The sequence below is a fragment of the Antrostomus carolinensis genome, unplaced genomic scaffold (genome assembly GCF_000700745.2).
Source record: "Antrostomus carolinensis isolate BGI_N321 unplaced genomic scaffold, ASM70074v2 scaffold38504, whole genome shotgun sequence".
NCBI classification, from domain to species: domain Eukaryota; kingdom Metazoa; phylum Chordata; class Aves; order Caprimulgiformes; family Caprimulgidae; genus Antrostomus; species Antrostomus carolinensis.
Window position 1 is genome coordinate 38956 of NW_010313533.1, and position 16337 is coordinate 55292.

The following is a 16337-nucleotide window of genomic DNA, read 5'->3' on the forward strand; positions in this document are numbered from 1 at the left end:
ATCTAACAGCAGCAGCTCAGGCTGGGTGAGCCTTCACTCTTCCCTTTACAGACCTTTTTCTTTTCTTTTTTTCATCAACCTATGTTATGAACTCGCACAGAGTACGCAATCTGGAGAAAGCCAACAAAGACCAAAACTTACCATCTGATTCAGAGGCTGCTCTGAAAATCAAGTAGCTGCTGGGAAGAGGCTGAGTGATGGAACCAACATTTTCTCCCTTGGGGCCCTGGAAATGCACACAGACAAAAAGACGTCAAGGCACAGAAGATGCAATGGACCATTCAACATCTTTCTACGCTTCCTGGGCAGAGTGTGTATGTTTCTGATAGGAAAGAAGGAAGGAGCAGATGGAGTAATTTACAGAGACTCATTAGTAATCACGATATTGCTGCTGTAGCTCCACAGCAGTAATGAGCTCTGACGCAAATAGGGCCTGGTCTAACCTACGCTCAGCCCAAAACCTGCTCTGTTTATTGAGATTCTCAGGAATGGAAGAATCTCAATCCTGTCTCTTGGTCTTGACAAAACCAGTCAAATATTTGCTATTAGCCATCTTTGTGCAACACATGGAACAGACTGTTCCATGCAGTTCATGCCCAGCTTGTCTGCAGCCTGACACTCTAGCAATGAAACACCTTTTATGTGTCACCATACAAGTGGCAGAGCCCACACCTACTGCTGTGAATGCCTCTAGCAGAGAGGAAACAAAGGGGAAACTTCATCCTGCAAACCTGTCTGTGGGAAAGGAGGAGAAAGGGAAAACCACAGGCTGAGGACCAAAGGTCTCCCAGCATGGGCACATGCTGCTGGGCTGCAGCCCTTCACCTCTACATCCAGACCCTTTGAGAACCTTTATGCTGTGGTGCCTGGGGTGACAGCCACTTCAGGCTTTAACAAAAATAAGCTTTGCTTGTTTATGTTGCCTTTAGTTTAGTAGCTGCATCAAAAAAGATTATAGTGTCTTGTAAACAGCCTGCCACAATCCCTTCAGCATGACCCTCCAGGAAGGCAAAGTCCACCCTGGATTAGGCACTTCTTTGAGCAGAAGTACATGCTCCCACCTTGATCTCCTCCCTGTTTTCTCCTCTCTTGAGCTCCAGAAGCTGCTATGGAAAAGCAGTTCCTGTAGCTGGTGAGTGGGGTTCTTCAGCTGCCAGGAGAAATGGGGATCCTTGTTACTCACTCCTTTCTCCCCTCCCCTCTCCCACAAGAGGTTCACAAAATTAAGGCTGTTTAAAGGTTTAATAGCCAGGACTGGCAAAGTTGAGATTTGATTAGTGAACCAGAGCAGAGCAGCTCAAGACATTACTAGTGACATTAATGCAATCAGGTATCATTCCCAATGGCATTTCTCCTTTCAGTAGCTTGCAGCTGAGCAGGGTCTTCGAGAATTCTTGATTTTTCAGTGCAGAGATTGATATTTGCTGTGTTGGAGGAAAAAACCCCACAACCAAACAGTACAGATCCAGAGAACTGTTATTAAAAAAAGGGGGAGAAGGGGAGGAGGGGATAACACAAGGTTTTAACAGGCATTTAGGCATGTGGATAAACGCAAGAAGCAGGCAGGTCACTCTGCCAAGGAAATATATTCAATAGTAAGGCATGCTTGTGCATAGAGAGGGCTGTTTCCCACAGAAAGGAGAAGAAGAAAAGTGAGGAAGCCATAAAAACAAAGTCAACATCTCCACAGAGTAAATGAGGTTCTGTATCTGCACGGCAGAGATAATGATGCTTTCTGTCTCCCAGCCTTTGAGCATCATGCCTGTTGAGAGTCTAAGACTTCCAAGACAATGACCACCTCTCACTAAAAGTGAATGTTATCCCTGCTACACCGGGACCCGCAGCTCAGCTGCAGCCTCTAGACAGCACCACTAAGAAAGGATGATCTTCAGATCATTCCTGTCTCTACATTTGATTTGAGACTCAAAAGGCATCATCAAACAGGGGCTGATTAGGCTTTGAGAAATGGAGTGGACTCATACTGTTTTAGATAGTGTGACAAGACAATTAGTCTTGGAAAGTCATAAAACAAAGCTTAAAAAAGGGGAAAAAAAAAATCCCTTTTATAAACAGTACTGTGGGTCACTGTAACGATGAAGGTGAAACCAACTGTGCTGTATCATGGAGCAGAACAACTGTAAAAGAGCAGCACAAGCCCATTACTAGAACTTCTTTTTTTAAAAGAATGACTCAAAGCTCTTAAAATCAACAAAATTAAGATGATCTATATTCCCAGATTCAGTGGGTCTGACCCCTACTCATTTAGTGCTCTAAATACATGCCAGAACAAGCTGCAGTCAATAAAAGCCTTCCCACACCACAGTGCTCAGCTAGCTTCTCAGCAAGCTCAAAGGGAAATACAAACTATTGCAGGAACTTTATTTGGGACAGCTGGGCAGACCATGCCAGCAGATAGCCCTCCACTCCCTCTGGGGAGCAACAGGACAGACACCCACACTCTCACTAATCACTAGGTTGGCATTTCCTGGCGTCCTGCAGCCATCCCAGCAAAAAGTCTCTTCCCTGAAGCAGCGTGGGATCACGCTGCCCTCACTCACAGACACAGGACCTCTGTGGCAGTGTCTGGAGCGTGCGGGGGAAGCTTTTCTAACTGCTTCTTGTGCTGCTGACTGATTCTGAGTCCTTGGTGGTTTTGGCCTTGGGTTTACCAAGGCCTGGGCAGAGCAAAAAGGTAAAGGGTCTAATCCATTTGCACTGTGAAGGAGTTTCAAGCTAAAATGTTCAAAAAGCCAGCAAAGCAGTGCAGAATAAAGGACTTTCCTCTCAGGGATATGCTTCTAAGATAGCTCTAGGCATTAGAGAGCTTTATAGGAAAAATAGTTCCCTGGTGCATGTATCTAGCTTTCAACTATCAGCAATGGTCTCACATCTTACCTACCTATCATTTGAAAAGTGCCCCAAAATTTCATCCTGCTCCAACTGAAGTTAAATGACTGCACATCAGATTTAATTGGCTAGCACAACTATAAATGTCTAGGGCAGAGCTTGCAGGGCTAAACCCTGCAGCTAGATGGAAACATCTGCTGAGCAGCCAGGCCAACGCGTACCAAGGTGCTCATTAATTACCCTGAGTTACCTGGAAGTCCACTGACGTGAGACAAAAACGGAGCATGGACTCTAGTCTGGGAAATCCTTGAAAATTTCACAAGCCATTTTAGCCAAAAGTGAAAGTTGTTTGGCCAGATCTTATTTCTGTCATGATGGACAAGAACTTGGGCTTTTTGCTTAAGCTCAGACTAATCTATATTTCATAAGAAATAGGCTTTCTTTGCAGTTATTCATAACTAATTTAGATCAGTCAATTATGCTCCAGTTGCTTTAAAAGAAGGCTATGAAATGACATAAAATGAAACAGTATTTTTAGCAGTTTCAGCCTTAAACTGTCGTCAGAGCGCAGACACCTTCTTTGACATCAAGTAGTTGACTGGTGGATTTCTTCTTGATGTGTATTTTGGTGTTCACCTTGTGGCTGAAAGATTCTGTGACACATAGCAATCCAGGCTGAACATGGGTTTCAGGAAATATCCTGCCATGCAGCTTAAACGTAGCTTTCTAAATACCTGTCTCAAGTGACTTAGAATATTACTTTTACTTTAAAACTCAAATTTCTTGGGACTTCCTCTAGTACATAAATATTTTCAGAGATATATTCCCTTCATATTTAATATACCAATTCCTATTTCTGTCATATATTTTCTCAAGAGACACAAGAATTAGATATACATAGAAACATGCAAATACACATTGATGAAAACTTCTCTTCCTTTTGGATGATTCATTGAAAGGGAAGGGCATTCTGGCATATCACTCTGGATCTGTCAGCAACATGACTTTTCACTACCTGTGGTTTTGATTCTACTTTTTCACTACCTCTCCTGACTGTGCTTTTCAGAAGAATTCACTTGACCTGTCAAGTCAAAAGGAATTTTTTTGTTGATCGACAGCAAATGATCAACAGCCTTCTTGGGTGCATGATCTGAATCTTAAAAAGCATCAAAACTCTCAAAACTGAGTAAGAAGCAAGGTAGCAATTAAACCTGTGGGACTTAAAGCAAAATCAACACATCTAGGCACAGATCAGAGCTAAGCTGCTGTCAGAAAACAGCAGCTCTTACCCTGGTTGGTGAAGTTAATTTTAATTCTCAACTCCTACCTTATTAAAAATTGGAAGACATTTTACAGTAATTGTTTAGCTGTGTTTAAAACCGTTCAATTAACTGCAGGGATGAGCAGGAGCGAGGTTGCTTGATCTGCTCCCACAGGGCTCGCCCTCCATTTTGTTAGACCTTCTGATGCCAGTGACAAATGCCTTTATCACTACCACAAGTGTCTTTCCAAGTAGATTTACTCTGCTGACCACCTTGCAGCGAAGCAGTGGCTTGTAATGCTTTGCTTACACTGGCAATGTCTCCTAGAGAATTTATGTCTGCAATAACTTCACCGAGTCATTGTTTTTAATGGTGAAACAAGAGTTCAAGAACATTTAAGTTTTGCTTCAGGGTATCCAACAGATGTTGCTCTCAGTGCCTCTCAGGAGGTACTGGGGTTCTCCTCTGTGCTCATAGGCACTAGATATTTTTTTTTATTTTTGTCTGTTCTTAAAGGAAAGAAGAAAAAGAAATGCAACTCTTTAATAAAAATTTACAGGGAGTTACTTTAAGAAGTTTGAGAAACTATTAATCATTTGCATTACAAGGAGATCCAGGGGTCACTGCAGGAGCTACTGTGTACAGGAAGAGACTGTCTCAGGCTATGAGTAACAACAGACTGAAGAACAACTGAAGGAGAGAAAGCCTTGCTATTTCCATTTCAAATAAGAGAAAATCAAGGCAACCTATCCAAAGTCAAGGCTTGAGCAGACCAGTGAGTTCCAAGTCCATCACAAACAAACCCAAACCTCAGAGGCATTAGGAAAAAAAAGTCAAATTATTAATCTGGTTTTTGTCTCTTTGCCAGCTCTCTTCCAGTTCTGTGCAAAGCATGTGGTGCTTTGTGCGTCCTTGTTTTGGGGCAGTCAGTTAACTGGGTCCATTCCTCATCTCTTTTTAAAGATGTAGGCCATGGCTTGATACAGCTTCTAGATACTGATCTTTTTTCCTGCACTAACCTGTTTCCCTTTCCTCAGTCTATGCATGCATCTATACACCAAGAATGACACATTTCTGTAACTGATCACGATGCACCACGTTCCTTTGATGTTCCTATCACGACCAAGCTTCGGTGTCTTTCATCTTTTTATGCAGTCAACTCACCAACACTAACAGCAACTGAATAACAGCAAATCTAGGTAATATCAATGCTAGATAGTACTAGTGCTCAGACACAAAGAGGTTGTTCAACTCATCAAGATTATTACCTTTACAGCCCAGATTGATTGATCCAAAGGATGAAAAAGTTTAAAACAGAAGCCATCCTTTTTGGAGGGTCTCTCGATCAGCTCACAAGAATGGAGCAAGATTGTCCCAACCCACTGTCCAATCTTTGGCGTCTTATAAATCAGCAGCACTCCTGGTTTCAGAACACACCACAGTTTGGTCCAACTCTTCAGAGTCCCACGGATCTGGAGGGAAGCAGGGAGACAACAGAAAGTTGCATTTATGTTGCTCCTTAAAAGAAAAATAGCATCTATTCACTGTTTATATAGTATTTCCAGTCCGTGTTTCTCCCAGGGCCACACTACAATACACTTCCTCAGGAAAATACACTCTGTTATCTGAACAGTCTTAGAGATCTCATAGCAAAATCCCAGAGCTTGTAAATCTGGCTCTCAGAATCTAGCCTTCATATTTTTATTACTGGCTTGGTGTTATCAGCTTGCTTGATTTTTTAGGCAACCAGCACTGCTGGCCCACGTCAGAGTGATTTGTTAATAATCATGGAGGACACACCAATTAGAACATTGCATAGAAAATGTTGTAGCTAGTCTAACTTGACTTGTGAGTCACTTTAACAGCGTTCTGCAGAACAGAGCTACTAATGGGTTTTGCCAAATATCCCATTTTTAAAAGCACTTTCCCCAGCTGGTTTACTTCTCTGTCAAGCTCAATTCACGCTCTCTCTTGTATAGAAGACATTCAATCTGATAGGGTACATTAAAGATCACAGCTTTAAGAACAGGGAAGTTTCTCAGTAAGGTTAGATTTTGCCTAAGGTCTTCTCATCATCAGTGTACACAGGCCCAACCTCAAGTCTTATGTCACTGTTCTGTTTTTGTGGCCCAGGATTATTTGCTGCTGAACACCACAGTACGTATGCAACAGCTATTTTGTATTTTTAAAAACCTCAGTATTTATCTGTCATCAACACTAAACACTACCGAAACATTTTGTTGCCAATCTGATTTCTCAAATAAGCCATAAGCATCTCACTTTTCTGGCCTCTAATTCTGATCATAGAACAATGTGGGAGGTTTCTCACACTGGTCAAATGCGATTGTATCGCTTCATGAACTCCCTAGGTTACTTTTTTTTAAAAGAGCTATGTGTTTGGTGATGTTTGGAAATTAGGTTTTGCCTTTATAAAAGGGGCAAACAATTCACTATTAGTTGAGAAGACTAAATGGCCCCAAATGAGGAGGAGGTCAAAGGTAACATCTCTCCATGTCAATCCAAATTTATCTTGCCACATACAAAATTTCAGGACTTCAATGAGAGGCTGTCACTAGCTGAGTCTTTGCACAAGGAGAAATTACAGTTGTCATCCGGGCCAATATGTTTCATTCTGTGCTGTGACAACATAAAATCCAACTGTCAATAGAACAAGCTGTAATGCCCATCTCCAGGCTGTTCCTCTGTCTATTCCCTCTTCAGTACAAAAACACATCTATGGGAAGAGGTCAGCAGACTCTTTCAGACAGGAAAAGAGAAAGAAACATCATCACTTCCTTTTGTGCTATGTACTTTTTGAAACCTTTTTGCTACTTAAGGACATTGGATTGAGTTTGGTTAAGATGGAAAGTAAATATTCCCCATAATTCCACTTTTACAGCAGTTATTTAAGGACAGCTTTACAGCAACTTCAACTCAAAATTATTCAGTCTGCCTTCACTCAAAGTGCTACTGCGTGAGCCTCAGACACATCAGGTACTTCTCACTTATTTTTTCCTACAGCCTCAGAAGCAATGGTCTGTACTAAATACCTTCAGCCAGTCTGCTGTGATCACTACACTGGGATCCTTTAGAGCACTGAAGAGTTGTTTGGTCGCTCTTTTCTTCTCCTGTCTGTAATTCTTTTTTTGTACCTGGGTGAAAACAGAGGAAACACAGCAGCTGTACTCAGGGCCTCTTTTGGGGAGGAAAGAACATAATGCATTAAGGACAGCTATGTATAGCACAGCTAGAACTTGACCCAGCACAGGTTCGCCAGAAATGAGCGCAAGGAAGAACAAAAACATAACAAGATAGCAGGGATTTTCTTTGCTCCTGGAGTTTCACTAAACATAATCTAATTTGGCTTTTCTTTGAGGAGAACAGAAAGAGGCTGAATACCCCAGTCCTCCCCACCCCTCAAATTAAAAAGATTAAATCTAATTTCATCCAAACCAAATTATTTATACTTTTGGTTTGGTAGACAAGCAAGTGTTCAAGCAATAATTTGCTCAGATTGCCCAGGCATACTCCTCCTAACAAGACCAATGAAGGATTACAATCCTCTTGAGGTGCCTAATGGCTCTGGAACATATGAACAGAGTGAAATAATTACATTGATTTGTTCTCTTTGCAGTATATAATCTAATCCTCTATATAAAGCCTGTAAATGCCCTTGGCCTACAGTGACTCCTAAAAGAGTCAGAGGCTTCTCTGGGTCTTGGGAAATGACTCAGAGTAGTTCCCAATGGTGTGTTTGGAAGGTACTACTTGTTTTGTAAAAGCAAGTCACCTGATGCCGACTTGGCTGCTTTGCACGTACCTTCAGTGTTTCCTTCTTCATGAATTTGGCTGTGGGAGACACACATTCTTTGTCAGACCCATTGCAAAGCTTATATTCAATCTAAAAAAAAAGAGGGAGAGAAGAAACAGGAATGTGTTAACATGAAGATGTTCAAGTTATGCTCTAATGAAGAGTCATTTATATCTTCCAGGAATCCATGAAGGATCTGATTGCAGACTTCAGCAGCAGAACAACAGGCAGACACAGAAAATGCGTATTTGCAGTTCAGGCCGAACTTCCTTTTTATACTTGTAGCTAGTTGGAAAATTCCCCACCAAATTTCTCCCATGCAGACATTAAATCTGGTAAAATAAAATAAAACCAAAACAAAACACAAGAAAATGCTATTCTTCCTCCTGACTTTGAAAATTGCTCATCTCTCTTCAGATCTGAAAGAATTTCACTTGCTGGAATAAAAATTATGGGGAAGCTGGTATAGACCTTTCAGAACTAGACCTGGTATTGGCAATGACTTGCTCTAGCTGAAATGTCGAGAAACATGAGTGGGCAAGAAATGATCTAATCATGTTACAGAGAATACAGGAAATCATCATCATCATCATCATCATCTTGGCCTTGAGAAGCAAGGCACAAAACATCCAGTCACTTCAAATCATGTTTGATAGTGTCAGTGCTGTTTAAATTCATTTTCAGCGGCTGCAGACTGATCTCATGATTGTGCTGATGGGCCGAAAAAATGCTTTCCTTTGTTAGACGCGGTCACAATATCACTGTTCCCAAAATAATGTATCTTAGAGAGTACAGCTCTCTGCAGCCCAACGCACACCGAGGAGCCCTACCTGGACAGGTACTGTCAGCAAATCGTCCACAGCCTGGGGAGGGTTAGTGGTGTGAGAATTATGGCACAGTCTGGGCTCTGTTACTCCTTATGTGACATTGGGGAAGTTACTTTCTCTCTCTGTACCTCCTTTCCTTCCAACTTTCCATGTGCCTGATGCATTCAGACTGTGATCTTTTGGGGTCAGGCACTGTCTCTCCTACCTGTGCATGACAGTTCTATAAAAAATCTCAGCCCTTGACCACCATAATTTAACGGGTATGCCACAAAAATGAGCTGTACCAAGGAAAAAATGTATCAAATATAGTTTCTATTTATAAATTCACTGCTATGATATGAAACAAACCCACTGGGCTCTCAGAATCTCCCCCGTTTATGTCATGAGTTGATGTAATCATTTTACAGCACCTTCAGTTTTCAGAGACCCACTTTCTTTTTCCCTCCTAGTGACCTAGAAACCTCTCCAGCTAATAGAGCCACAAACCATGCTGAACAACAGTGTGAGCAGGAAAATACTCAATGACAGCCAGATCAGTCCTTTTCACATGATTTAGATAAAAACACACAAATGCATAACCAGATCACAGCAAACAAGCCATTAGCTATGCTCTGGAGACTGCGGCAGGGCAAAAATGGGAGATAAGTCGCATGTTCAACTGAGCTAAACTCTTTGTGGACATTGCAGGATGAGAAATTAGGGGCAGAAGGTGCAATTTGCAACAGAGCCGGGGTCACTGTAGAACCTATTCCTTGTTCTTAAACACCCTTACAGTAATCTTTTACTAAAAACAAAACTACATGTGATACTTAAGAATAAATAGAGAAATGAAAACTCTGTGATGGCACATAAAAGACCAGAGAAGTCCCTGATCTGACTGTCCAGTTTACAAGTGAACTCGGCATTGGATCCCCTCAAAGAAAATGTCGTCTCCTGGACTGCTGCAAACCATTCAATATTTGTCACTGTTGTTTTTAGGGAAAGCTAACCCTGCCTCCTCTACCTGCAGTGCGGTCTCTGGTGCGTATTTTGTATTTCTGCACATGGGACTTCGCTGTAAAAACACAAGATTTATGGTGGGAACTGCTGCACAGATATAACATCTGAGCAGAGAATTGTGCCCACAGGGTCTTTGTCACATTTCAAAGGGCAGTGGTAGACATTTGGGAGATAGGCTACAAGCTTTTCTTTATGAGGAAACATTTCTAAGTGCTTAAGTGTCTCTGAGCAAGAATCTTACGGAATTATTAGGAGATTATCCTTTCATGATTCAAGACACGTGTCCCCTGAAACTCATCAGAAGAATTCTCCCAATTAGCAGGGATAATGTCCTGTCCTTGAGATACAACTATGAGCCAACTGTCTATTGGTAATTTCACTCCCTCCAGCCCAAGAGATCAGATGCAGTGAGAATCGTTGAGTACTATTCCTCATTAGCCAGTGTGAGAAGCAGAAAAAGCACAGACGTCCCCGAGATTCTAGGAAATCCTGCTCAGGTGTCTGCAAAGCATCGAGATACAATGAATGCTTCTTGCTTAACTAATTAAAACAAGCTACAGTCACTGTTGTCTAGACAATTACATCTTAGCACTAAAATAAGGAATAAAATTTTGGCCCCTAAGCTTATTTGGCTCAAGGAAATTTACTTGAAGATGAATTCAGAAAGACTTCCAACAACCCCCACAAACCTGAGCCCTCAACTTGCTGCTCGTGGGGAACCGGCACTGACGCAGACAGAGGCACTTCCACTGCTCTACCAGCCTCACTGCCTCCTCCTTGGAGTCTCTCTGGGTCCCACTACAAATACAATTAAACAACCACAAGACTTCAAATCTGGGATGTTTACACAGACAGACATTGATTCTGGCTCTTCAGGAGAGCTGACTCGTAGCTGTGTGACCAAGGACACTGCAGACCCGATGCCACCCCACACTGCGATGCGAGTCACAAAGCCACAGCACAGAACAGCGGATGAAGGGATGATCTCCCCTTATACCACCGCAGCCCTTAGCAGCTCAGCAAATACAGTGAAACGTCACTGAAATCATTACAAACCAGTGACTGAAATCATTACAAAGCAGCTGGATTAACAGCCTTGGAGGCTGCTGCAGTGGGGTCCTGACCCGCTGTGCTGCTTTCTTCACGTCTGAGCAATCCCCAGACCTGCTGAATTTGCTGACCTTGCCTGTGAAGGGAAACACAGCCACAGGGATGGTGCACACAGAGGCAGGCTTAAGAACGGACAAGAAAGAAGCAGTAGTGTAAGTCACTCACTGCTTGCCTAAGAATTTCTAGGCACGGGAAGATAAATGTCTGTGCTGCCATGTCCCAAAACCTGTGATGTAGCAGCTGTGTGACAAATAGCACAGATCCCCAGGATGGCTGTAAAGTGACCAAGCTTTATGAAGAGAGGAAATTTTAGTAAAGCTAAGCCATGGTTTTAACTAGGAGCCATGGGCAAGCTTTCAGATGTGCCTGACGGGGGACTTCTGTTCGCAGACACTTAATGCCGTTCCCCAGTTACTTTTTTCACAAGGCAAAGTGATTGCTTCTCCCTGCTGACTTGGTTTCTGGTTACACCTATGAGGATGCACCATCACGGGTCCTAAGCAGCAGTTTGCTGGCAGGTGATCGCCAGGTGGGTCTACAGAGTGAAAAGCATTGCATTTCTGGGTTTAAAGTTCCTGCTTTTTCACAGGAAAGGTGGGAGCTGAGGCCCCAGGATTGCATACCATAGGCCCCCACGCTGCTGATCCAACATAGAGTTCCTCCAGGTTTAACCTGGTAAGTGACTTGAAGTAACATGATTTCATGTTTTTAAATGAATTTATCTTAATAGTTCTGGTTGTACCTCGTGGCACTGTAAGATCCAGTAAATCCAGGCCACCAGCTCTAAAGATCCATAAGACACGTCAAGAGCATTTAATGACATCCTTATGTTGCCCTGCCTTTCTTGGCCTGGTAGAAAACTAGGAGAAGCCATTTCTCATCACAGCAAATCTTTCAAGGACACTGGGATAATGCTTGTGCAGGATATTAGAATTTGGCCCCCTCTCTCTGCAGAAACATATGAACACCATTAATCAGAGATGAGATTTTGTACAATGGGAGGGTAGGGAATTGGTGTCCTTTTTAAAATTAAAAAAAAACACTGGAATATAGTACTAAGAAAGCAATATGTATGTTTTCCATTTAATTTTCTCATAATTATAAGGAGAGAAGACTGTTAATCTGCCAAAAACTTTTACCAGGGCATGCAGCAGCACTTACAGGGGTAGGAAACCGCTGTCCCTCTTTAGTTCTCTAACCAGATCTGCCCTTTCCAGGACTGAGTGATGACAAAACGCTGTACTGTACTCACAGACATACTTTTTATCCCTGTTAAGTTTCTGTTCCCTTTCATCTCAGTCATGTAGCTCTGGAGATCCACTGATTGTTAGCAGTTATCACAATACCCTCACACTTCTGCTGGGCTTTGTACGGGAGCATACAGAGTCCTCACAATAGTGCTCTTCTGATCCAGTGTCTTTTTGGTGACTTCATTTCCAAGAGGAACCAAATTATTTCACAGAAAAACAGTCTGTGACTGACTCTGGTGTGGGGGACACCAGCTGATCAGCATCCCCTGTCTCGGATAACAGCAAGAGGAATGTCCTGTTGTTCAGCACAAGCAATCCCTGCTGCACGAGATGAACACAAAAAATGTGTAATGAGAGACAAACAGAATTATTCCAAGGCAGAAACATTTAAATAAAGTCATTCTCAGTCTGTGGTCTGCATGTTAATAGCAGTGACAGCTTACAAGTCGCTCTTTTTACTTCTTTGCATCCAAGTGAGAGAAAGATGAAATCAGTTAGGAATTTGAAGGCAGAACAAAAGTAGCTGAGATCATAAGTTATGTTTTACAAAGCAAAAATGATCATCTCATGGGAGACACATCCTTGCTCACGGGCAATTTCTCCAAATCTTTTCCAGGTATAATTGTTACAGATGTGTACCACTGCTGAGATAAAAGAAATGAAACAAAAGTTCCTGAAGTAGTACAAACACTACGGAAAAGCTAGGTTTAACGTTGGAAGTGAAGAGCTTCTTGTTACTCATGTGAATATTCACAGACATCTCAGCTGCATTTAAACAATTTTGTTTTCAATTTACTATAAGCAGTTCTTCTGTAGAACTTTTTTATTTTATTGTGAACTTACAGCTTATCCAAAGCACAGCAGAGTCAGTGAAATGATTCTTACTGACAAACAAGCATTGCATCAGGAAAGATGACCCTTCAATCAATATGCTGCTTTATAGCAAGTTGAATAATTTTCACCTCAAACTTTGTAGTTTGCAAAAAAAAAAAAAAAATCCCCCTTTATTTCAATGATGTTAGAACGACACAGCAACTGTGTTTACAACACTGAAACAGCACAATGATTAGCACAAATTGAGAAGCCTGTACAAATAAATAGCTGACATTACAGCACTATCTAGGGAAAATCATCGCTGAAATTCAGCTATCCAAGCAGCTCCAGATTTCAAGTTGTACTGGTGTTCAGTGGAACACTTTGCTCCATTGCATCAGACTATAGTAATTAAGGAAAACGTCACAGACCTCATGGGATTGCGGTATGATCATTTAAGTGTGCCATTCGTGGGAAGAATGTTCTGCAAGTTTAGAATATTTAAAGAACATTTTAAGTGAGGTGGGAATTTGCACACTGAGAAAGATGCTGTTTCACATGACTGAATCATAGAGTCACAGAACCATAGACTGGTTTGGGTTAGAAGGGACCTTAAAGCTCATCCAGTCCCAACCCCCCTGTCATCAGCAGGGACACCTTCCACTAGACCAGGCTAGACTGACACAGTTGTGGTGCTAAGCAGAAGTCTGAAGCAAAGCTTTGCTTTCCCCTGTAGCTATAGGTACAGCTTTTGTTCCTAGGCTGAGTTTAAACAAACCAAGAAAGTGAGCAATGAAAAACTATTGGACATTCAGCTTACAATATGCTGTGCTAAACTGTTTAATAAATCATTTTATTTTAGCACCTCCATTTACCCTCATCTCCCCCATCAGAAAAACTGGAGTAAGGAATTATGATCACCAGTGACCCAAGGTGACACAACAGAGTGCTGTGGTTTACCCAAAGTTACCAACCTCGAGACTTCATTTCTGTAAGTGAACAGTTACTGCTGCCTATGCTCCCTTCTGTGAGGCACCTGGTGTTTCAGGGTTTGTACACACCTACTTCAATGAGAGATGCTCCACGTTTCCTGTCTCTCAGTGCAAAATCTCACCTTGCAATTTTCCCAGGATCCTCCAGGGTACACCTCTGCTCACTTGAAATCAGCTGCAAAACCCTCTGAGTCACCCAACTGGCTTTCTTTTCCTTCTCACTCTGGGTGCAAAGAGTCAGTGTGGTGCGGTACATGGAAACTGCGCTGCTGAAGGAACACTGATTTCCAACAAGATTTGTTATATCCACTGTGCCAAAAGAAGGGGAAGTATTCATGGCACGGATCTGTTACCTAGAACACTTACTTTTGAATCCATTAATTAAACCTAGACACCCTACAGTCTGGTTTCTAAAAATGATCTCCCACCTGCTATCGGGAACCTAAACACGACCCAATTAGCACACACTCCTTCCTTTGATTCAAGCAGGTGGAATTGCTATTTATTTTTAAACTGAAATACTGTGACAGATCCCTACGTACAGTTCTGGACACCTGACAGTAAGGTTTCATTTTATAGCCTTAGAGCTGAGTGGACGTGAAAAATGAAATATTAAGCAAATTGACCATAAGTTTGCCTAAATTTTTAAGGTACAAGATATTTCACAATAGGGACTCACCACTGTTATTGATACTGCAAAGCAAGTCAGAAGTTCACTGTCAAGGAGAGACCCACCAACACCTCCCAGGTACACACAAAGCATGGCAGAAATCTAGGTGGGCAGCCACACCTTCCAAGGGTGCCTCCCTTGTCAAAAATACTCCTGTAGGAGATTAAATAGCAAGGCAGGTCCTGAGGCTGGGAGAACACAGCTGAGCCATGTGCTCACCCAGATGCCTCTCAGAAACACATTCCTACCTTGCGTTCATCCTGCATCTCAGAAACCAAACTCCTTTTTGGACAGCATTTCAGTGCTCTGAGTTCTGTCCAGAAGTCCTTCTTCTTTACATTCCTAAGTCACTGGCAATTTAACACCATTCCTTGTAAGGCATGCAAAACATCTGGCTTTATAACAAAGCCCTGGACACAGTTACCTGGTCCTTGGGTTTCTCCACTGGCAGGAGAAGTGGGAGGCTGGGTTCCCAGGAGAAGCCTGCCTCAAAAAACAAAACCAAGGTCTGTTTGCAGCTTGCCAGGTTCTAGCAATAGCAGGGGACATGTACACGAGCCCTTGTTGCACACTCCCAAAGCTCCTTTCATCACCATCTCCCTGCGCTGACCTCTCCAGGGCATTCCAGCACAACAACGTGCAAGCTCCAGGCAAGTACAGCCAAATGTATTTGAAGATGCAGAGCCTGTTTTCATGTATTATAAGAAATCACTTGTCTGCAGCTGCTTCCTTCATGTTATATTTTCATTTCAGCTGCTGTCATTTGCATTTTATAGCTTCATAGTTGAATAAATTTAGTTAAAAATTTATTAACAGGCCTTGCTTCTATTTCTAGCTACCCTCCAGAAACATGTTAGGGAGCTGCAGCCAAAAAAGCCGGTACATGAATCTCAAAGCCAGATCTGATTTATTGGGTTGATTCCATCTCCATAGGAAATCAAACCCAGGCACTCAGTAACTCTAGAGGTAGAGCCAGGTTTTGAACACCCAGATCAAGAGTCTTTAGACCCAGGTGTAGCTCTCCGTAACAGCCCGGATGGCAATGAAATGGTGGTTAGTTTGTGTTCCTCTCTCGTTACACCAATTCCCAGAGCTCTCTCCCAGGATCTTGACTCAGTTTCTGATGCCATGCAATACACTAAATATTACAGCTTTCTCTTCCAAAATAGTTAAGGTTTAGGATTGTCTCGCTGATTAGGAACAGCAGGAGACACCTCTGCTGATAAAATCAACATTTCAACCGTAATTATTCATATCTAATTACACTGCTAAATGAGGTCCAAATAAACAGGGTTCTTCTGTGGTAGGTGCCATCAAGTCAGAGGAAAATGTGGACTTCTCTGTCATCCCAACCATGCAAACCCACCCATTTTCCTTCTCTCAAAACATGCACACGTGTTCCTGCAGGAATAGAGGGAGAAGCTTTCTCAATGACTTTTAAAAAAAGACAGTAAGAACGATCCAGTTCTGTTTAGTATCTTTATCGATGACCTGGATGAGGGGATGGAGTGCACCCTCAGTAAGTTTGCAGATGACACCAAGCTGGGTGGGAGTGTTGATCTGCTTGAAGACAGGAAGGCTCTACAAGGATCTGAAGGATCTGAATAGGCTGGATAGATGGGCCAAGGCCAACTATATGATGTTCAACAAGGCCAAGTGCCAGGTCACAACAACTCCATGCAATGCTACAGGCTTGGGGAAGAGTGTCCAGAAAGCTGTCTGGTGGAAAAGGACATGGGGGTGTTGGTTGACAGCC

The 16337-nt window shown here is 42.4% G+C and overlaps 1 protein-coding gene across 1 annotated transcript in view; it reads right to left on the reverse strand.

Annotated features, from left to right (window-relative positions):
- LOC104524484 (oxysterol-binding protein-related protein 5) overlaps positions 1-15065 on the reverse strand; it is a 52413-nt gene extending 37348 nt beyond the window's left edge. Inside the window, 5 exon segments of the mRNA XM_010167384.2 lie at positions 142-226; positions 5378-5581; positions 7160-7261; positions 7930-8010; positions 15006-15065. Of these exon segments, the coding sequence (XP_010165686.1) occupies positions 142-226; positions 5378-5581; positions 7160-7261; positions 7930-7950 (412 nt within the window). The 5' untranslated portion in view covers positions 7951-8010; positions 15006-15065.
- Between the last annotated feature and the right edge of the window lie 1272 nt (positions 15066-16337).